The sequence below is a fragment of the Oncorhynchus keta genome, unplaced genomic scaffold, assembly GCF_023373465.1.
Source record: "Oncorhynchus keta strain PuntledgeMale-10-30-2019 unplaced genomic scaffold, Oket_V2 Un_scaffold_3664_pilon_pilon, whole genome shotgun sequence".
In the NCBI taxonomy this organism is placed as follows: Eukaryota; Metazoa; Chordata; class Actinopteri; order Salmoniformes; family Salmonidae; genus Oncorhynchus; species Oncorhynchus keta.
Genome location: NW_026290923.1, coordinates 673,366 through 697,763, shown reverse-complemented (window position 1 = coordinate 697,763; position 24,398 = coordinate 673,366). Strand labels below are relative to the sequence as shown.

The following is a 24,398-nucleotide window of genomic DNA, read 5'->3' as shown; positions in this document are numbered from 1 at the left end:
GTAGTTGTCAGTGTCAGTAACTGTCAGTAGCTGTCAGTAGATATAACTGTCAGTAGCTGTCACTGTCAGTTGCTGTCAGTAGCTGTCAGTAGCTGTCAGTAGATATAACTGTCAGTAGTTGTCAGTGTCAGTAGCTGTCAGTAGCTGTCAGTAGATATAACTGTCAGTAGGTGTCAGTAGCTGTCAGTCGCTGTCACTGTCAGTTGCTGTCAGTGTCAGATATAACTGTTGTCAGTAGCTGTCAGTAGCTGTCAGTAGATATAACTGTCAGTAGGTGTCAGTAGCTGTCAGTTGCTGTCACTGCTCACTGTCAGTAGCTGTCAGTAGCTGTCAGTAGCTGTCAGTAGCTGTCAGTAGCTGTCACTGTCAGTTGCTGTCAGTTGCTGTCAGTTGCTGTCAGTTGCTGTCAGTAGCTGTCAGTAGCTGTCACTGTCAGTAGCTGTCAGTAGATATAACTGTCAGTAGCTGTCAGTAGCTGTCAGTAGATATAACTGTCAGTAGTTGTCAGTGTCAGTAGCTGTCAGTCGCTGTCACTGTCAGTTGCTGTCAGTAGCTGTCAGTAGATATAACTGTCAGTAGCTGTCAGTACCTGTCAGTAGATATAACTGTCAGTAGCTGTCAGTAGATATAACTGTCAGTAGCTGTCAGTAGATATAACTGTCAGTAGTTGTCAGTGTCAGTAGCTGTCAGTAGCTGTCAGTAGATATAACTGTCAGTAGTTGTCAGTGTCAGTAGCTGTCAGTAGCTGTCAGTAGGTGTCAGTAGCTGTCAGTAGCTGTCACTGTCAGTTGCTGTCAGTAGCTGTCAGTAGATATAACTGTCAGTAGTTGTCAGTGTCAGTAGCTGTCAGTAGCTGTCAGTAGATATAACTGTCAGTAGGTGTCAGTAGCTGTCAGTAGCTGTATAGCTGTCAGTAGCTGTCAGTAGATATAACTGTCAGTAGTTGTCAGTGCTGTCAGTAGCTGTCAGTAGATATAACTGTCAGTTGCTGTCAGTGCTGTCAGTAGCTGTCAGTAGCTGTCAGTAGATATAACTGTCAGTAGCTGCTGTGTCAGTAGCTGTCAGTAGCTGTCAGTAGCTGTCAGTAGATATAACTGTCAGTAGTTGTCAGTGCTGTCAGCTGTCAGTAGCTGTCAGTAGTAACACTGTCAGTAGCTGTCAGTAGCTGTCAGTAGCTGTCAGTAGATTAACTGTCAGTAGCTGTCACTGTCAGTAGCTGTCAGTAGCTGTCAGTTGCTGTCAGTTGCTGTCAGTTGCTGTCAGTAGCTGTCAGTAGCTGTCACTGTCAGTAGCTGTCAGTAGCTTTCAGTAGTTGTCACTGTCAGTAGCTGTCAGTAGCTGTCAGAAGCTGTCAGTAGATATAACTGTCAGTATATGTCAGTAGCTGTCAGTGTCAGTAGCTGTCAGTAGATATAACTGTCAGTAGTTGTCACTGTCAGTAGCTGTCAGTAGATATAACTGTCAGTAGTTGTCACTAGCTGTCAGCTGTCAGTAGCTGTCAGTAGTTGTCACTGTCAGTAGCTGTCAGTAGCTGTCAGTAGATGTAACTGTCAGTATATGTCAGTAGTTGTCAGTGTCAGTAGCTGTCAGTAGATATAACTGTCAGTAGTTGTCAGTGTCAGTAGCTGTCAGTAGCTGTCAGTAGATATAACTGTCAGTAGTTGTCACTGTCAGTAGCTGTCACTGTCAGTAGCTGTCACTGTCAGTAGATGTAACTGTCAGTAGTTGTATATGTCAGTTGCTGTCACTGTCAGTATATGTCAGTATATGTCAGTTGCTGTCACTGTCAGTATATGTCAGTTGCTGTCACTGTCAGTATATGTCAGTAGTTGTAACTGTCAGTAGCTGTCACTGTCAGTTGCTGTCAGTAGCTGTCACTGTCAGTAACTGTCAGTAGCTGTAACTGTCAGTAGTTGTTAGTTGCTGTCACTGTCCAACCACTCTTTGTAGCACTTCCCACCCAGACTGCCCTCGTTGCCATAGTAACCCACAGTGGCCTCCCTCCCATAGCAATCTACACTAGCATCGTTCCCATGACGACCCAGGCTTCTCTCCTGCTGTTCAGGGTTACCATAGCGATCCAGGCTGGTTTGGTAAAGACTGTCTCTATAGTGACTAGTGTTGTACAGCTCACTGCTCTTCACCACACGGCCATGAAGACCCAGTCTGTTGTTGTACGTCCCTCCGTTGCCGTGACAACCCAGACTGTTATCGTGCATCTCTCCGTTGCCATGACGACCCAGACTGTTGTTATAAACCTCTCGGTTACCATGCCGACCCAGACTGTTGTTATAAACCTCTCCGTTGCGACCCAGACTGTTGTGGTAAATGTCTGAGTCGTCTTTGCGTCGCCCCAGACTAAGGTCGTAGAGTTCAGAGGTCAACTGGAAGTTGCTCTCTGTGCTGGCCAGCGTGACGAAACCACTCTCCGTGTCTCGCAGACCCCCCAGGTTGTCATAGTCACCAGGGGACATGTCGGGGGAGGAGCCTAGGAGAAAGAACACAGGCCGTTACTATGGAGAAACAACAGGATCAGTGTTTCCCTTCCCCTTTGAACGAGTCATGGGTAACTGCATACAAAGAGTTTGTCTGAAAGTGGGAGGATCAACACCAGTGGGTCGAAAGCTAGTCTCGCGAAGCCATAACTCTAAAATCACGTTGTTGTCACGCTTCCCTTTGAGGTCTGGGGAATTTTGTTTTAGCAAAACTGGTGTGAATGGACCGCTGGCTCCCAGTGGCTACATGTTGATTGGATGTTACATTTCAAAACTCCTCCCCCACATGCCTGTTGTTGCCATGTGTTTTGTTATCGTCACTGTTTTCAGATGAGGTAGGACACATTTTACAGAGTTGTTCTGTTTGCTAGTTTGCAAAATAATAACAATTTATTACATTTCAAAAGCGCTTTTCATTATACAATAATTATCTCAAAGTGCATCAAATGAAATAGAAAAATAGTTTAACAATTGAAACAAATACATGTAACCATGTCATGAGAGCAACAATCAAAGTTTAGGAGGAAGGTTAGGCCATCCGGTAATTTATTTTTAAAAAATTAACAAAATATCACATTTACAAACACTACCGTTCGAAAGTTTGGAGTCACTTAGAAATGTCCTTGGTTTTGAAAGAAAATTAATGTTTTGGTCCATTAAAATAACATCAAATTGATCAGAAATAGAGTGTAGACACTGTTAATGTTGTAAATTACAATTCTAACTGGAAATGGCCAATATATTTACCCGCAAAACACCAGTCTCAACGTCAACAGTTAAGAGGCGACTCCGGGAGGCTGGCCTTCTAGGCAGAGTTGCAAAGAAAAAGCCATATCTCAGACTGGCCAATAAAAATAAAAGATTAAGATGAGCAAAAGAACACAGACACTGGACAGAGGAACTCCCAGAGTCGCCTCTTCACTGTTGATGTTGAGACTGGTGTTTTGCGGCTCCTATTTAATTCAGCTGCCAGTTGAGGACTTGTGAGGCGTCTGTTTCTCAAACTAGACACTCTAATGTACTTGTCCTCTTGCTCAGTTGTGCACCGGGGCTTCCCACTCCTCTTTCTATTCTGGTTAGGGCCAGTTTGTGCTGTTCTGTAAAGGGAGTAGTACACAGCGTTGTACGAGATCTTCAGTTTCTTGGCAATTTCTCGCATGGAATAGCCTTCATGTCAAATGTGTACCTTGTCAGCTCGTTGATTCGATCTTACAACCTTTCGTTTACTAGTCCAACGCTCTAACCACTACCGGCTACCTGCCGCCCCAGATACTAGTCTAAAGTAGGCCAGGTTTATTGCTTCTTTAATCAGGACAACAGTTTCCAGCTGTGCTAACATAATTGCAAAATGGTTTTCTAATGATTAATTAGCCTTTGATAAAAAAAAATGATAAACTTTATATTAGATAACACAACGTTCCATTGGAACACAGGAGTGATGGTTGCTGATAATGAGCCTGTGTATGCCTATGTAGATATTCCATTTTAAAAAACTACAGTTTCCAGCTACAATAGTAATTTACAACATTAAAAATGTCTACACTGTATTTCTTATCAATTAAATGTTATTTTAGTGGACAGAAAATGTGCTTTTCTTTCAGAAACAAGGATATTTCTAAGTGACCCCAAACTTAGAAGTTTACAGGTGACTGAATTCAAACCAATTGCAAACAGTGCATGTTTCTTAACTCATGTTATTGGATGCACACAATGTGAAGAAAAGTATGAATGTTGCTGCAGAAGTTGAACCTAACAACAGGTGAAAAGGTCGTTTCTGCCAGCCTTTCCAGACAGACATTTTAACTACCAGGGGCACAAGCAGTTCTTAAGGGGCCAGTGCACCATTTGGCCTCTGCCGAGGTTAGTCTGCCGAGGTTACTCTGCCGAGGTTAGTCTGCCGAGGTTACTCTGCCGAGGTTTAGTCGAGGTTACTCTGCCGAGGTTTAGCCGAGGTTACTCTGCCGAGGTTACTCTGCCGAGGTTAGCCGAGGTTTAGCCGAGGTTACTCTGCCGAGGTTTAGCCGAGGTTACTCTGCCGAGGTTACTCTGCCGAGGTTTAGTCGAGGTTACTCTGCCGAGGTTTAGCCGAGGTTACTCTGCCGAGGTTACTCTGCCGAGGTTAGCCGAGGTTTAGCCGAGGTTACTCTGCCGAGGTTACTCTGCCGAGGTTACTCTGCGTTACTCTGCCGAGGTTACTCTGCCGAGGTTAGCCGAGGTTACTCTGCCGAGGTTAGCCGAGGTTTAGCCGAGGTTACTCTGCCGAGGTTACTCTGCCGAGGTTAGCCGAGGTTTAGCCGAGGTTACTCTGCCGAGGTTAGTCTGCCGAGGTTAGCCGAGGTTTAGCCGAGGTTACTCTGCCGAGGTTAGTCTGCCGAGGTTACTCTGCTGAGTCTTTAGTACAAGGATGATCCACAGTGTACATTAGAAATAGTCTCTCGTTACCATCCTGCAGTACTGCAGAAGTCTACAGTCAGGAAGACATACTGCAGCAGTCTACAGTCAGGAAGACACACTGCAACAGTCTATAGTCAGGAAGACATACTGCAGCAGTCTACAGTCAGGAAGACATACTGCAGCAGTCTACAGTCAGGAAGAAGTATTGCAGCAGTCTACAGTCAGGAAGACATACTGCATCAGTCTACAGTCAGGAAGACGTACTGCAGCAGTCTACAGTCATACTGCAGCAGTCTACATTCAGGAAGACATACTGCAGCAGTCTACAGTCAGGAAGACATACTGCAGCAGTCTACAGTCAGGAAGACATACTGCAGAAGTCTACAGTCAGGAAGACATACTGCAGCAGTCTACAGTCAGGAAGACATACTGCAGAAGTCTACAGTCAGGAAGACATACTGCAGAAGTCTACAGTCAGGAAGACATACTGTAGCAGTCGACAGTCAGGAAGACATACTGCAGCAGTCTACAGTCAGGAAGACATACTGCAGCAGTCTACAGTCAGGAAGACGTATTGCAGCAGTCTACAGTCAGGAAGACATACTGCAGCAGTCTACAGTCAGGAAGACATACTGCAGCAGTCTACACTCAGGAAGACATACTGCAGCAGTCTACAGTCAGGAAGACATACTGCAGCAGTCTACAGTCAGGAAGACATACTGCAGCAGTCTACAGTCAGGAAGACATACTGCAGCAGTCTACAGTCAGGAAGACGTATTGCAGCAGTCTACAGTCAGGAAGACATACTGCAGCAGTCTACACTCAGGAAGACATACTGCAGCAGTCTACACTCAGGAAGACGTACTGCAGCAGTCTACACTCAGGAAGACGTATTGCAGCAGTCTACAGTCAGGAAGACATACTGCAGCAGTCTACACTCAGGAAGACATACTGCAGCAGTCTACAGTCAGGAAGACGTACTGCGGCAGTCTACAGTCAGGAAGACGTACTGCAGCAGTCTACAGTCAGGAAGACATACTGCAGCAGTCTACAGTCAGGAAGACATACTGCAGCAGTCTACAGTCAGGAAGACATACTGCAGCAGTCTACAGTCAGGAAGACATACTGCAGCAGTCTACAGTCAGGAAGACATACTGCAGCAGTCTACAGTCAGGAAGACATACTGCAGAAGTCTACAGTCAGGAAGACATACTGCAGCAGTCTACAGTCAGGAAGACATACTGCAGCAGTCTACAGTCAGGAAGACGTACTGCAGCAGTCTACAGTCAGGAAGACGTACTGCAGCAGTCTACAGTCAGGAAGACATACTGCAGAAGTCTACAGTCAGGAAGACGTACTGCAGCAGTCTACAGTCAGGAAGACATACTGCAGCAGTCTACAGTCAGGAAGACATACTGCAGCAGTCTACAGTCAGGAAGACATACTGCAGCAGTCTACAGTCAGGAAGACATACTGCAGCAGTCTACAGTCAGGAAGACATACTGCAGCAGTCTACAGTCAGGAAGACATACTGCAGCAGTCTACAGTCAGGAAGACATACTGCAGCAGTCTACAGTCAGGAAGACATACTGCAGCAGTCTACAGTCAGGAAGACATATTGACTGTCATTAGTATATTCTACAATGTTTTATTATTATAATCCACTTCGTCATTTTAACAGTTTCTTCCTTAACAAAAAAGTTGGATGCAAACTTGTCTCGAACTTACAGTTAAAAACACTAAATTATAAGTCAACCACTTTAGCAGTGTGTCCCTCCTAGAAGGGATGAGGAGAGCAACAGCCAAACATGACTGCTGTTTGACACTGTATGTAGAGAAGGGATGAGGAGAGCAACAGCCAAACATGACTGCTGTTTGACACTGTATGTAGAGAAGGGATGAGGAGAGCAACAGCCAAACATGACTGCTGTTCGGCGCATCTTTTCTTTTTTTTTTTACAATGTGTGATACATTTTCTTGTCTTTTACCATAAAAGCACATAGATGTGAAATAGATAAACTATTTTTATTTTATTTGATGCCTCGACACAATCCTGTCTTGGAGCTCCACGGACAATTCCTTCGACCTCATGTTTAATCAAGTTGTAGAAACATCTCAAGGATGATTAATGGAAACAGGATGCACCAGAGCTTAATTTTGAGTCTCATAGTAAAGGGTCTGAATTATGTAAATAAGGTATGTTTTTATTTATTTTGGGTGTAGATTGATGAGGCTGTAACATAACATAATGTGGGAAAAATGAAGGGGTCTGAATACTTTCTAAATGCATTGCAAATACCTGGAATATTTCCATTTTGGAGAATGGGTTAAAGTTATGTATAGTAACACCAGGCGTAAAATGTTCAATATAGGCTATTTCTCAGAAAGAATTAAACTGTCAAGAGGAGTAAAACAAGGTTGTCCACTATCGGCATATCTATTTATTATGGCCATCGAAATGTTAGCTATTATTATTTTTTATTTAACCTGCCGCGGGTGATGTGGAGGTAAACCCAGGCCCTGCATGTCCCCAGGCACCCTCATTTGTTGACTTCTGTGATCGAAAAAGCCTTGGTTTCATGCATGTCAACATCAGAAGCCTCCTCCCTAAGTTTGTTTTACTCACTGCTTTAGCACACTCTGCTAACCCTGATGTCCTTGCCGTGTCTGAATCCTGGCTCAGGAAGGCCACCAAAAATTCTGAGATTTCCATACCCAACTATAACATCTTCCGTCAAGATAGAACTGCTAAAGGGGGAGGAGTTGCAGTCTACTGCAGAGATAGCCTGCAAAGTAATGTCATACTTTCCAGGTCCATACCCAAACAGTTCGAACTACTAATTTTGAAAATTACTCTCTCCAGAAATACGTCTCTCACTGTTGCCGCCTGCTACCGACCCCCCTCAGCTCCCAGCTGTGCCCTGGACACCATTTGTGAATTGATCGCCCCCCATCTAGCTTCAGAGTTTGTTCTGTTAGTTGACCTAAACTGGGATATGCTTAACACCCCGGCATTCCTACAATCTAAGCTAGATGCCCTCAATCTCACACAAATCATCAAGGAACCCACCAGGTACAACCCTAACTCTGTAAACAAGGGCACCCTCATAGACGTCATCCTGACTAACTGGCCCTCCAAATACACCTCCGCTGTCTTCAACCAGGATCTCAGCGATCACTGCCTCATTGCCTGTATCCGCTACGGAGCCGCAGTCAAACGACCAACCCTCATCACTGTCAAACGCTCCCAAAAACACTTCTGTGAGCAGGCCTTTCTAATCGACCTGGCTCGGGTATCCTGGAAGGACATTGACCTCATCCCGTCAGATGAGGATGCCTGGTCATTCTTTAAAAGTAACTTCCTCACTATTTTAGATAAGCATGCTCCGTTCTAAAAATGCAGAACTAAGAACAGATACAGCCCTTGGTTCACTCCAGACCTGACTGCCCTCGACCAGCACAAAAACATCCTGTGGCGGACTGCAATAGCATCGAATAGTCCCCGCGATATGCAACTGTTCAGGGAAGTCAGGAACCAATATACGCAGTCAGTCAGGAAAGCTAACCAGATGCCTGACCAGCATCACCACCCTGGATGGTTCCGACCTTGAATATGTGGACATCTATAAGTACCTAGGTGTCTGGCTAGACTGTAAACTCTCCTTCCAGACTCATATCAAACATCTCCAATCGAAAATCAAATCAAGAGTCGGCTTTCTATTCCGCAACAAAGCCTCCTTCACTCACGCCGCCAAACTTACCCTAGTAAAACTGACTATCCTACCGATCCTCGACTTCGGCGATGTCATCTACAAAATTGCTTCCAACACTCTACTCAGCAAACTGTATGCAGTTTATCACAGTGCCATCCGTTTTGTCACTAAAGCACCTTATACCACCCACCACTGCGACTTGTATGCTCTCGTCGGCTGGCCCTCGCTACATATTCGTCGCCAGACCCACTGGCTCCAGGTCATTTACAAGTCCATGCTAGGTAAAGCTCCGCCTTATCTCAGTTCACTGGTCACGATGGCAACACCCATCCGTAGCACGCGCTCCAGCAGGTGTATCTCACTGATCATCCCTAAAGCCAACACCTCATTTGGCCGCCTTTCGTTCCAGTACTCTGCTGCCTGTGACTGGAACGAATTGCAAAAATTGCTGAAGTTGGAGACTTTTATCTCCCTCACCAACTTCAAACATCTGCTATCTTAGCAGCTAACCGATCGCTGCAGCTGTACATAGTCTATTGGTAAATAGCCCACCCATTTTCACCTACCTCATCCCCATACTGTTTTTATTTATTTACTTTTCTGCTCTTTTGCACACCAATATCTCTCTCTACCTGTACATGACCATCTGATCATTTATCACTCCAGTGTTAATCTGCAAAATTGTAATTATTTGCCTACCTCCTCATGCCTTTTGCACACAATGTATATAGACTCCCCTTTTTTTCTACTGTGTTATTGACTTGTTAATTGTTTACTCCATGTGTAGCTCTGTGTTGTCTGTTCACACTGCTATGCTTTATCTTGGCCAGGTCGCACTTGCAAATGAGAACTTGTTCTCAACTAGCCTACCTGGTTAAATAAAGGTGAAATAATTGTTTTATTTTTTTAACTAGGCAAGTCAGTTAAGAAGAAATTCTTATTTACAATGACAGCCTACCCCGGCCAAACCCTACCCCGGCCAGACCCTACCCCGGCCAAACCCTAACCCGGCCAAACCCTACCCCGGCCAAACCCTAACCCAGACGATGCTGGGCCAATTGTGTGCCGCCCTATAGGACCCCCAATCACTGACGGTTGGTTTGGAATCAAACCAGGGTCTGTAGTGATGCCTCTAGCACTGAGATGCAGTGCCTTAGACCGCTGCGCCCAAATCAGATCCAACAATAATATCAAGGGCCTTGAATTCCAGTGCTTAAAAACAAAGGTGTCATTATACGCTGATGATTCATGTTTTCTCTTAACTCATCATGTGAATCCCTCCACAGCCTCATAGAGGATCTAGTTAGCAAAAATTGATAATATCTTGCTACCATGGAAAGGAAAAGTACCTGTCTATCTGTGGAAAAATCACTCTTTAGTCATATCCCAGTTTACCCTGATTAACTCTTTAGTCATATCCCAGTTTACCCTGATTAACTCTTTAGTCATATCCCAGTTTACCCTGATTAACTCTTTAGTCATATCCCAGTTTACCCTGATTAACTCTTTAGTCACATCCCAGTTTACCCTGATTAACTCTTTAGTCATATCCCAGTTTACCCTGATTAACTCTTTAGTCATATCCCAGTTTACCCTGATTAACTCTTTAGTCATATCCCAGTTTACCCTGATTAACTCTTTAGTCATATCCCAGTTTACCCTGATTAACTCTTTAGTCATATCCCAGTTTACCCTGATTAACTCTTTAGTCATATCCCAGTTTACCCTGATTAACTCTTTAGTCATATCCCAGTTTACCCTGATTAACTCTTTAGTCAGATCCCAGTTTACCCTGATTAACTCTTTAGTCATATCCCAGTTTACCCTGATTAACTCTTTAGTCATATCCCAGTTTACCCTGATTAACTCTTTAGTCATATCCCAGTTTACCCAGATTAACTCTTTAGTCATATCCCAGTTTACCCTGATTAACTCTTTAGTCATATCCCAGTTTACCCTGATTAACTCTTTAGTCATATCCCAGTTTACCCTGATTAACTCTTTAGTCATATCCCAGTTTACCTTGATTAACTCTTTAGTCATATCCCAGTTTACCCTGATTAACTCTTTAGTCACATCCCAGTTTACCCTGATGAACTCTTTAGTCACATCCCAGTTTACCCTGATTAACTCTTTAGTCGCATCCCAGTTTACCCTGATTAACTCTTTAGTCGCATCCCAGTTTACCCTGATTAACTCTTTAGTCACATCCCAGTTTACCCTGATTAACTTTTTAGTCACATCCCAGTTTACCCTGATTAACTCTTTAGTCACATCCCAGTTTACCCTGATTAACTCTTTAGTCATATCCCAGTTTACGCTGATTAACTCTTTAGTCATATCCCAGTTTACCCTGATTAACTCTTTAGTCATATCCCAGTTTACCCTGATTAACTCTTTAGTCACATCCCAGTTTACCCTGATTAACTCTTTAGTCAGATCCCAGTTTACCCTGATTAACTCTTTAGTCACATCCCAGTTTATGCATTTTGGGGCTTCTTTGTGTTAATTTGTTCTGATTTGTTTTGGCACATCTCAACACCCCTCATTAATCACCATCTATACATGCGTCCACTCATTTACACTACTGACTACTGACTACACACACCATTGTTACTTGCATATAGGTAACTTCGTTTAATAAATATATTTTTGTTATTTCTTTATCTCTGCATTGTCTCCCTCTTTGTTATGGGCTAGGAGCCAGTTCGCAACACTGTCCATATGTAGCTTGCTTTTGGTAAAAGGTTCAGGAATGGCTGCCTCTGCAAATAGCACTGCAGGGTGATTTTTAAAAATCATAGTCAATCAATAATATAATAAAACTCTTAGCATAAATGTTTATCGTTAATTTACAATCTGTAGAAACAGAATAGAGGGCACAGTTGAAATATACAGTGCATTTGTAAAGTATTCAGACCCCTTGACTTTTTCCACATTTTGTTGAGTTACAGCCTCATTTTAAAATAGATTCAAATGTTTTTTCCCCTGATCAATCTACACACAATACCTCATAATGACATCACAATAACTCATAATGACATCACAATACCTCATAATGACATCACAATAACTCATAATGACATCACAATACCTCATAATGACATCACAATAACTCATAATGACAAAACAAAAACAGATTTTCTGTACAACACCACATTACACTGACCCTGTACAACACCATATTATACTGACCCTGTACAACACCACATTACACTGACCCTGTACAACACCACATTACACTGACCCTGTACAACACCACATTACACTGACCCTGTACAACACCACATTACACTGACCCTGTACAACACCACATTACACTGACCCTGTACAACACCACATTACACTGACCCTGTACAACACCATATTACACTGACCCTGTACAACACCACATTACACTGACCCTGTACAACACCACATTACACTGACCCTGTACAACACCACATTACACTGACCCTGTACAACACCATATTATACTGACCCTGTACAACACCACATTACACTGACCCTGTACAACACCACATTACACTGACCCTGTACAACACCACATTACACTGACCCTGTACAACACCACATTACACTGACCCTGTACAACACCACATTACACTGACCCTGTACAACACCACATTACACTGACCCTGTACAACACCATATTACACTGACCCTGTACAACACCACATTACACTGACCCTGTACAACACCACATTACACTGACCCTGTACAACACCACATTACACTGACCCTGTACAACACCACATTACACTGACCCTGTACAACACCACATTACACTGACCCTGTACAACACCACATTACACTGCACCAGTGACAATAAAACATATTTTTACCTAAGAAGGAAGTGTTCTTGGTGTGGGGGCGTGTTCCAGCCAGGTCGGCCTCCTGCTGGGAGCGAATCACGTTGTAGACGTCAGGCGGCTGGGCGGGGTTTGGACAGGACCCTGGGTCGCTAGGACACACCTCTGTCTGCTGCTCACGCCGCTTCCTCCTACACACAGAGACAGTGAGCTTCCTCCTACACACAGAGACAGTGAGCTTCCTCCTACACACAGAGACAGTGAGCTTCCTCCTACACACAGAGACAGTGAGCTTCCTCCTACACACAGAGACAGTGAGCTTCTGGAATAGATATATTGACAGTCACTAAATCAGTCAATGCATTATTCTCAATCTGGTAGTATGAATGCTATCCATACTACCAGTCTATCTCATGCTAGTTAGTACTTGCTCCTCACCGTCGAGCCAGCAGCGTGAAGCAGAAGACCGCAGTTGCTATTAGTAACACCATCAACAACGGGATGATGGGCAGGACTATGTAAACAATGTTCAGAGCTGAAACAGACACACACAGTTCAGAGACATGCACAAAAAACACAAACACGGTAAGAGGTCAGGGTAATAGGTTAGAGGTCAGGGTACCTGGGGTCTGTCTCTTCTCTTCAGTGTCAAAGGTCGTGGTCAGGGGTGACAGAGACAAGGGAGGAGCCTCTGTAGACAGGAACATTAATGTTCATTAATTTAGTTATATATATCGATACTCATCTATACATAGTCATTTAGTTATATCTATCGATACTCATCTATACATAGTTATTTAGTTATATCTATCTATACTCATAGTCATTTAGTTATATCTATCTATACTCATAGTAATTTAGTTATATCTGTCACGCGGGACTAGGTGGGTGAGGAAGGAATCAGGCGCAGAGAGTTCCACTGGGAAAAAGTGCTCTTTTAATATGGCACAAAAAATGACAAGCCCAACAACACAGGGAGCTGACAGTAAATGACAAGCCCAACAACACAGGGAGCGGACAGTAAAAGACAAGCCCAACAACACAGGGCGCTGACAGTAAAAGACAAGCCCAACAACACAGGGCGCTGACAGTAAAAGACAAGCCCAACAACACAGGGAGCGGACAGTAAAAGTGACTACCCAACAACACAGGGCGCTGACAGTAAAAGACAAGCCCAACAACACAGGGAGCTGACAGTAAAAGACAAGCCCAACAACACAGGGAGCTGACAGTAAAAGACAAGCCCAACAACACAGGGAGCTGACAGTAAAAGACAAGCCCAACAACACAGGGAGCGGACAGTAAAAGACAAGCCCAACAACACAGGGAGCTGACAGTAAAAGACAAGCCCAACAACACAGGGAGCTGACAGTAAAAGACAAGCCCAACAACACAGGGAGCTGACAGTAAAAGACAAGCCCAACAACACAGGGCGCTGACAGTAAAAGACAAGCCCAACAACACAGGGAGCGGACAGTAAAAGACAAGCCCAACAACACAGGGAGCTGACAGTAAAAGACAAGCCCAACAACACAGGGAGCTGACAGTAAAAGACAAGCCCAACAACACAGGGAGCTGACAGTAAAAGACAAGCCCAACAACACAGGGAGCTGACAGTAAAAGACAAGCCCAACAACACAGGGAGCTGACAGTAAAAGACAAGTCCAACAACACAGGGCGCTGACAGTAAAAGACAAGCCCAACAACACAGGGTGCTGACAGTAAAAGACAAGCCCAACAACACAGGGCGCTGACAGTAAAAGACAAGCCAACAACACAGGGCGCGGACAGTAAATGACAAGTCCAACAACACAGGGAGCTGACAGTAAAAGACAAGCCCAACAACACAGGGAGCGGACAGTAAAAGACAAGCCCAACAACACAGGGCGCTGACAGTAAAAGACAAGCCCAACAACACAGGGCGCGGACAGTAAAAGACAAGCCCAACAACACAGGGAGCTGACAGTAAAAGACAAGCCCAACAACACAGGGAGCTGACAGTAAAAGACAAGCCCAACAACACAGGGAGCGGACAGTAAAAGACAAGCCCAACAACACAGGGCGCTGACAGTAAAAGACAAGCCCAACAAAACAGGGGAGCGGACAGTAAAAGACAAGCCCAACAACACAGGGAGCTGACAGTAAAAGACAAGCCCAACAACACAGGGAGCGGACAGTAAAAGACAAGCCCAACAACACAGGGCGCTGACAGTAAAAGACAAGCCCAACAACACAGGGCGCTGACAGTAAAAGACAAGCCCAACAAAACAGGGAGCGGACAGTAAAAGACAAGCCCAACAACACAGGGAGCTGACAGTAAAAGACAAGCCCAACAACACAGGGAGCTGACAGTAAAAGACAAGCCCAACAACACAGGGAGCGGACAGTAAAAGACTAGCCCAACAACACAGGGCGCTGACAGTAAAAGACAAGCCCAACAAAACAGGGAGCGGACAGTAAAAGACAAGCCCAACAACACAGGGAGCTGACAGTAAAAGACAAGCCCAACAACACAGGGCGCTGACAGTAAATGACAAGCCCAACAACACAGGGCGCGGACAGTAAAAGACAAGTCCAACAACACAGGGAGCGGACAGTAAAAGACAAGCCCAACAACACAGGGAGCTGACAGTAAAAGACAAGCCCAACAACACAGGGAGCGGACAGTAAAAGACAAGCCCAACAACACAGGGCGCTGACAGTAAAAGACAAGCCCAACAACACAGGGAGCTGACAGTAAAAGACAAGCCCAACAACACAGGGCGCTGACAGTAAAAGACAAGCCCAACAACACAGGGAGCTGACAGTAAAAGACAAGCCCAACAACACAGGGCGCTGACAGTAAAAGACAAGCCCAACAACACAGGGAGCTGACAGTAAAAGACAAGCCCAACAACACAGGGAGCTGACAGTAAAAGACAAGCCCAACAACACAGGGCGCTGACAGTAAAAGACAAGCCCAACAACACAGGGAGCTGACAGTAAAAGACAAGCCCAACAACACAGGGAGCTGACAGTAAAAGACAAGCCCAACAACACAGGGCGCTGACAGTAAAAGACAAGCCCAACAACACAGGGCGCTGACAGTAAAAGACAAGCCCAACAACACAGGGCGCGGACAGTAAAAGACAAGCCAACAACACAGGGCGCTGACAGTAAAAGACAAGCCCAACAACACAGGGCGCTGACAGTAAAAGACAAGCCCAACAACACAGGGCGCTGACAGTAAAAGACAAGCCCAACAACACAGGGAGCTGACAGTAAAAGACAAGCCCAACAACACAGGGCGCTGACAGTAAAAGACAAGCCCAACAACACAGGGCGCTGACAGTAAAAGACAAGCCCAACAACACAGGGCGCGGACAGTAAAAGACAAGCCCAACAACACAGGGAGCGGACAGTAAAAGACAAGCCCAACAACACAGGGCGCTAAAAGACAAGCCCAACAACACAGGGCGCTGAAGTAAAAGACAAGCCCAACAACACAGGGAGCTGACAGTAAAAGACAAGCCCAACAACACAGGGAGCTGACAGTAAAAGACAAGCCCAACAACACAGGGCGCGGACAGTAAAAGACAAGCCCAACAACACAGGGAGCGGACAGTAAAAGACAAGTGACCCAACAACACAGGGAGCGGACAGTAAAAGACAAGCCCAACAACACAGGGAGCTGACAGTAAAAGACAAGCCCAACAACACAGGGAGCTGACAGTAAAAGACAAGCCCAACAACACAGGGAGCTGACAGTAAAAGACAAGCCCAACAACACAGGGAGCTGACAGTAAAAGACAAGCAGGGCGCTGACAGTAAAAGACAAGCCCAACAACACAGGGAGCAAGTAAAAGACAAGCCCAACAAAACAGGGAGCTGACAGTAAAAGACAAGCCCAACAACACAGGGAGCTGACAGTAAAAGACAAGCCCAACAACACAGGGAGCTGACAGTAAAAGACAAGCCCAACAACACAGGGAGCTGACAGTAAAAGACAAGCCCAACAACACAGGGAGCTGACAGTAAAAGACAAGCCCAACAACACAGGGCGCTGACAGTAAAAGACAAGCCCAACAACACAGGGAGCTGACAGTAAAAGACAAGCCCAACAAAACAGGGAGCTGACAGTAAAAGACAAGCCCAACAACACAGGGTGCTGACAGTAAAAGACAAGCCCAACAACACAGGGAGCTGACAGTAAAAGACAAGCCCAACAACACAGGGCGCTGACAGTAAAAGATAAGCCCAACAAAACAGGGAGCGGACAGTAAAAGACAAGCCCAACAACACAGGGAGCTGACAGTAAAAGACAAGCCCAACAACACAGGGCCCTGACAGTAAAAGACAAGCCCAACAACACAGGGCGCGGACAGTAAAAGTGACTAGCCAACAACACAGGGCGCTGACAGTAAAAGACAAGCCCAACAACACAGGGCGCTGACAGTAAAAGACAAGCCCAACAGGGAGCTGACAGTAAAGAAAAGCCCAACAACACAGGGCGCTGACAGTAAAAGACAAGCCCAACAACACAGGGAGCTGACAGTAAAAGACAAGCCCAACAACACAGGGAGCTGACAGTAAAAGACAAGCCCAACAACACAGGGAGCTGACAGTAAAAGACAAGCCCAACAAAACAGGGAGCAGGGGGAGCTGACAGTAAAAGACAAGTGCTGACAAAAGACAAGCCCAACAAAACAGGGAGCGGACAGTAAAAGACAAGCCCAACAACACAGGGAGCTGACAGTAAAAGACAAGCCCAACAACACAGGGAGCTGACAGTAAAAGACAAGTCCAACAACACAGGGCGCTGACAGTAAAAGACAAGCCCAACAACACAGGGCGCTGACAGTAAAAGACAAGCCCAACAACACAGGGCGCTGACAGTAAAAGACAAGCCCAACAACACAGGAGCTGACAGTAAAAGACAAGCCCAACAACACAGGGCGCAGACAGTAAAAGACAAGCCCAACAACACAGGGAGCGGACAGTAAAAGTGACTACCCAACAACACAGGGCGCAGACAGTAAAAGACAAGCCCAACAACACAGGGCGCTGACAGTAAAAGACAAGCCCAACAAAACAGGGAGCGGACAGTAAAAGACAAGCCCAACAACACAGGGAGCTGACAGTAAAAGACAAGCCCAACAACACAGGGCGCTGACAGTAAAAGACAAGCCCAACAACACAGGGCGCTGACAGTAAAAGTGACTACCCAACAACACAGGGCGCTGACAGTAAAAGACAAGCCCAACAACACAGGGCGCTGACAGTAAAAGTGACTACCCAACAACACAGGGCGCTGACAGTAAAAGTGACTACCCAACAACACAGGGCGCTGACAGTAAAAGTGACTACCCAACAACACAGGGCGCTGACAGTAAAAGTGACTACCCAACAACACAGGGCGCGGACAGTAAAAGTGACTACCCAACAACACAGGGCGCGGACAGTAAAAGTGACTAGCCAACAACACAGGGCGCGGACAGTAAAAGTGACTACCCAACAACACAGGGCGCGGACAGTAAAAGACAAGCCCAACAACACAGGGAGCGGACAGTAAAAGTGACTACCCAACAACACAGGGCGCAGACAGTAAAAGACAAGCCCAACAACACAGGGAGCGGACAGTAAAAGTGACTACCCAACAACACAGGGCGCAGACAGTAAAAGACAAGCCCAACAACACAGGGCGCTGACAGTAAAAGACAAGCCCAACAACACAGGGAGCGGACAGTAAAAGACAAGCCCAACAACACAGGGAGCGGACAGTAAAAGACAAGCCCAACAACACAGGGAGCGGACAGTAAAAGACAAGCCCAACAACACAGGGAGCGGACAGTAAAAGACAAGCCCAACAACACAGGGAGCTGACAGTAAAAGACAAGCCCAACAACACAGGGAGCGGACAGTAAAAGACAAGTCCAACAACACAGGAGCGGACAGTAAAAGACAAGCCCAACAACACAGGGAGCTGACAGTAAAAGACAAGCCCAACAACACAGGAGCTGACAGTAAAAGACAAGCCCAACAACACAGGGCGCTGACAGTAAAAGACAAGCCCAACAACACAGGGAGCGGACAGTAAAAGACAAGCCCAACAACACAGGGAGCTGACAGTAAAAGACAAGCCCAACAACACAGGGAGCTGACAGTAAAAGACAAGCCCAACAACACAGGGCGCTGACAGTAAAAGACAAGCCCAACAACACAGGGCGCTGACAGTAAAAGACAAGCCCAACAAAACAGGGAGCGGACAGTAAAAGACAAGCCCAACAACACAGGGAGCTGACAGTAAAAGACAAGCCCAACAACACAGGGAGCTGACAGTAAAAGACAAGCCCAACAACACAGGGCGCGGACAGTAAAAGACAAGCCCAACAACACAGGGCGCTGACAGTAAAAGACAAGCCCAACAACACAGGGAGCGGACAGTAAAAGACAAGCCCAACAACACAGGGAGCTGACAGTAAAAGACAAGCCCAACAACACAGGGCGCTGACAGTAAAAGACAAGCCCAACAACACAGGGCTGACAGTAAAAGACAAGCCCAACAACACAGGGCGCTGACAGTAAAAGACAAGCCCAACAACACAGGGCGCAGACAGTAAAAGACAAGCCCAACAACACAGGGCGCAGACAGTAAAAGACAAGCCCAACAACACAGGGCGCAGACAGTAAAAGACAAGCCCAACAACACAGGGAGCGGACAGTAAAAGACAAGCCCAACAACACAGGGAGCGGACAGTAAAAGTGACAACCCAACAACACAGGGCGCAGACAGTAAAAGACAAGCCCAACAACACAGGGCGCTGACAGTAAAAGACAAGTAAAAGACACCCAACAACACAGGGCGCAGACAGTAAAAGACAAGCCCAACAACACAGGGAGCGGACAGTAAAGACAAGCCCAACAACACAGGGAGCGGACAGTAAAAGTGACCCCAACAACACAGGGCGCTGACAGTAAAAGACAAGCCCAACAACACAGGGAGCTGACAGTAAAAGACAAGCCCAACAACACAGGGAGCAGACAGTAAAAGACAAGCCCAACAACACAGGGCGCTGACAGTAAAAGACAAGCCCAACAAAACAGGAGCGGACAGTAAAAGACAAGCCCAACAACACAGGGAGCTGACAGTAAAGACAAGCCGAACAACACAGGGCCTGACAAAAAAGACAAGCCCAACAACACAGGGCGCTGACAGTAAAAGTGACTACCCAACAACACAGGGCGCTGACAGTAAAAGACAAGCCCAACAACACAGGGCGCTGACAGTAAAAGTGACTACCCAACAACACAGGGCGCTGACAGTAAAAGTGACTACCCAACAACACAGGGCGCTGACAGTAAAAGTGACTACCCAACAACACAGGGCGCTGACAGTAAAAGTGACTACCCAACAACACAGGGCGCTGACAGTAAAAGTGACTACCCAACAACACAGGGCGCGGACAGTAAAAGTGACTACCCAACAACACAGGGCGCTGACAGTAAAAGTGACTACCCAACAACACAGGGCGCTGACAGTAAAAGTGACTACCCAACAACACAGGGCGCTGACAGTAAAAGTGACTACCCAACAACACAGGGCGCGGACAGTAAAAGTGACTAGCCAACAACACAGGGCGCGGACAGTAAAAGTGACTACCCAACAACACAGGGCGCTGACAGTAAAAGACAAGCCCAACAACACAGGGCGCTGACAGTAAAAGACAAGCCCAACAACACAGGGCGCTGACAGTAAAAGACAAGCCCAACAACACAGGGCGCTGACAGTAAAAGACAAGCCCAACAACACAGGGCGCTGACAGTAAAAGACAAGCCCAACAACACAGGGCGCGGACAGTAAAAGACAAGCCAACAACACAGGGCGCGGACAGTAAAAGTGACTACCCAACAACACAGGGAGCGGACAGTAAAAGTGACTAGCCAACAACACAGGGCGCTGACAGTAAAAGTGACTACCCAACAACACAGGGCGCGGACAGTAAAAGTGACTACCCAACAACACAGGGCGCTGACAGTAAAAGACAAGCCCAACAACACAGGGCGCTGACAGTAAAAGACAAGCCCAACAAAACAGGGAGCGGACAGTAAAAGACAAGCCCAACAACACAGGGAGCTGACAGTAAAAGACAAGCCCAACAACACATGGAGCTGACAGTAAAAGACAAGCCCAACAACACAGGGCGCTGACAGTAAAAGACAAGCCCAACAACACAGGGCGCTGACAGTAAAAGACAAGCCCAACAACACAGGGAGCTGACAGTAAAAGACAAGCCCAACAACACAGGGAGCTGACAGTAAAAGACAAGCCCAACAACACAGGGCGCTGACAGTAAAAGACAAGCCCAACAACACAGGGCGCTGACAGTAAAAGACAAGCCCAACAACACAGGGAGCGGACAGTAAAAGACAAGCCCAACAACACAGGGAGCTGACAGTAAAAGACAAGCCCAACAACACAGGGAGCGGACAGTAAAAGACAAGCCCAACAACACAGGGAGCGGACAGTAAAAGACAAGCCCAACAACACAGGGAGCGGACAGTAAAAGACAAGCCCAACAACACAGGGCGCGGACAGTAAAAGACAAGCCCAACAACACAGGGCGCTGACAGTAAAAGACAAGCCCAACAACACAGGGAGCTGACAGTAAAAGACAAGCCCAACAACACAGGGAGCTGACAGTAAAAGACAAGCCCAACAACACAGGGCGCAGACAGTAAAAGACAAGCCCAACAACACAGGGAGCGGACAGTAAAAGTGACTACCCAACAACACAGGGCGCGGACAGTAAAAGACAAGCCCAACAACACAGGGAGCTGACAGTAAAAGACAAGCCCAACAACACAGGGAGCTGACAGTAAAACACAAGCCCCAACAACACAGGGAGCTGACAGTAAAAGACAAGCCCAACAACACAGGGCGCTGACAGTAAAAGACAAGCCCAACAACACAGGGCGCTGACAGTAAAAGACAAGCCCAACAACACAGGGTGCTGACAGTAAAAGACAAGCCCAACAAAACAGGGAGCTGACAGTAAAAGACAAGCCCAACAACACAGGGTGCTGACAGTAAAAGACAAGCCCAACAACACAGGGGACAGTAAATGACAAGCCCAACAACACAGGGCGCTGACAAAAAGACAAGCCCAACAACACAGGGACAAGCCCAACAAAACAGGGACAGTAAAAGACAAGCCCAACAACACAGGGCGCTGACAGTAAAAGACAAGCCCAACAACACAGGGCGCTGACAGTAAAAGACAAGCCCAACAACACAGGGCGCGGACAGTAAAAGTGACTACCCAACAACACAGGGCGCTGACAGTAAAAGACAAGCCCAACAACACAGGGCGCTGACAGTAAAAGACAAGCCCAACAACACAGGGAGCTGACAGTAAAAGACAAGCCCAACAACACAGGGCGCTGACAGTAAAAGACAAGCCCAACAACACAGGGCGCTGACAGTAAAAGACAAGCCCAACAACACAGGGCGCTGACAGTAAAAGACAAGCCCAACAACACAGGGCGCGGACAGTAAAAGACAAGCCCAACAACACAGGGCGCTGACAGTAAAAGACAAGCCCAACAACACAGGGAGCTGACAGTAAAAGACAAGCCCAACAACACAGGGAGCTGACAGTAAAAGACAAGCCCAACAACACAGGGCGCTGACAGTAAAAGTGACTACCCAACAACACAGGGAGCGGACAGTAAAAGACAAGCCCAACAACACAGGGAGCTGACAGTAAAAGACAAGCCCAACAACACAGGGAGCTGACAGTAAAAGACAAGCCCAACAACACAGGGAGCTGACAGTAAAAGACAAGCCCAACAACACAGGGAGCTGACAGTAAAAGACAAGCCCAACAACACAGGGCGCTGACAGTAAAAGACAAGCCCAACAAAACAGGGCGCTGACAGTAAAGACAAGCCCAACAACACAGGGTGCTGACAGTAAAAGACAAGCCCAACAAAACAGGGAGCGGACAGTAAAAGACAAGCCCAACAACACAGGGCGCTGACAGTAAAAGACAAGCCCAACAACACAGGGTGCTGACAGTAAAAGACAAGCCCAACAAAACAGGGTGCTGACAGTAAAAGACAAGCCCAACAACACAGGGCGCGGACAGTAAAAGACAAGCCCAACAACACAGGGCGCTGACAGTAAAAGACAAGCCCAACAACACAGGGAGCTGACAGTAAAAGACAAGCCCAACAACACAGGGCGCTGACAGTAAAAGTGACTACCCAACAACACAGGGCGCTGACAGTAAAAGTGACTAGCCAACAACACAGGGCGCTGACAGTAAAAGTGACTAGCCAAAACACAGGGTGCCAAGTCCAGAAAATACACACCTAAACGCACACACGTAACACAAAGACATTCCTGCGGAAAACAAGGGCGGGTACATGTACTTTAAATAAGGTCATTAAGCACATACAACAAGACACAGGTGAAACTAATAAGACAAAACAAACAGACAAAAGAAAAAGGGATCGTGGCGGCTAGTAGGCGACCGCTGAGCACCGCCCGAACAGGCAGGGGAGCCAACTTCGGGGGAAGTCGTGATCTCTCTAAACTCATACAGTTGAAGTTGGAAGTTTACATATACGTTAGCAAAATACATTTAAAGTTGAAGTTTTTCACAATTCCTGACATTTAATCCTGGTAAAAATTCCCTGTCTTAGGTCAGTTAGGATAAACACTTTATTTTAAGAAAGTGAAATGTAGTAGAGAGAATGATTTATTTCAGCTTTTATTTCTTTCATCACATTCCCAGTGGGTCAGAAGTTTACATACACTTAATTAGTATTTGGTAACATTGCCTTTAAATTGTTTAACTTGGGTCAAATGTTTCTGGTAGCCTTCCACAAGCTTCCCACAATAAGTTGGGTGAATTTTGGCCCATTCCTCCTGACAGAGCTGGTATAGGTCAGGGCTTTGTGATGGCCTCTCCAATACCTTGACTTTGTTGTCCTTAAGCCATTTTGCGACAACTTTGGAAGAATGCTTGGGGTCATAGTTCATTTGGAAGACCCATTTGCTACCAAGCTTTAGTGACCAAGTTTTAACTTCCTGACTGACGTCTTGAGATGTTGCTTCAATATATCCACATATTTTTCCTACCTCATGATGCCATCAATTTTTTAAGTGCACCAGTCCCTCCTGCAGCAAAGCACCCCCACAACATGATGCTGCCACCCCCGTGCTTCACAGTTGGGATGGTGTTCTTCGGCTTGCAAGCCTCACCCTTTTTCCTCCAAACATAACGATGGTCATTATGACCAAACAGTTGCATTTTTGTTTCATCAGACTAGAGGACATTTGCACTTTTCACATCAAAGTACGTTCATCTCTACAAGACAGAACGCATCTCCTTCCTGAGTGGTATGATGGCTGCATGATCCCATGACATTTATACGTGCATACTATTGTTTGTACAGATGAACTTGGTATCTTCAGGCGTTTGGAAATTGCTCCCAAGGATGAACCAGACTTATGGAGGTCTTAAAAAAAATTGGCTGAATTCTTTTGATTTTCCCATGATGTTAAGCAGAGAGACACTGAGTTTGAAGGTAGGCCTTGAAATACATCCATAGGTACACACCTCTTTGACTCAAAATATTGGCAAGTAGCCTATCAGAAGCTTCTAAAGCCATGACATAATTTTCTGGACTTTTCCAAGCTGTTTAAAGGCACAGTCAACTTAGTTAAACTTGTAAACTTCTGACCATTGTGATACAGTAAATTATAAGTGAAATAATCTGTCTGTAAACAATTGCTGGAAATATTACTTGTGTCATATGCACAAAGTAGATGTCCTAACCGACTTGCCAAAACTATAGTTTGTTAACAAGAAATTTGTGGAGTGATTAAAAAAATGAGTTATGACTAACCTAAGTGTATGTAATGTTTCCGACTTCAACAGTATATACATAGTAATTTAGTTAAATCTATCTATACATCTAGTGGAAAGCCTTCCCAG

The 24,398-nt window shown here is 45.9% G+C and overlaps 1 protein-coding gene across 1 annotated transcript in view; it reads right to left on the bottom strand.

Moving 5' to 3' along the window:
• Positions 1-1,577: 1,577 nt before the first annotated feature.
• LOC127928752 (layilin-like) overlaps positions 1,578-24,398 on the bottom strand; it is a 28,522-nt gene continuing 5,701 nt past the window's right edge. Inside the window, exons 5-8 of the mRNA XM_052516109.1 lie at positions 13,037-13,105; positions 12,853-12,949; positions 12,448-12,605; positions 1,578-2,488 (exon numbers count right to left, since the gene is read on the bottom strand). Of these exons, the coding sequence (XP_052372069.1) occupies positions 1,917-2,488; positions 12,448-12,605; positions 12,853-12,949; positions 13,037-13,105 (896 nt within the window). The 3' untranslated portion in view covers positions 1,578-1,916. The remainder of the gene's footprint in view (positions 2,489-12,447; positions 12,606-12,852; positions 12,950-13,036; positions 13,106-24,398) is intronic.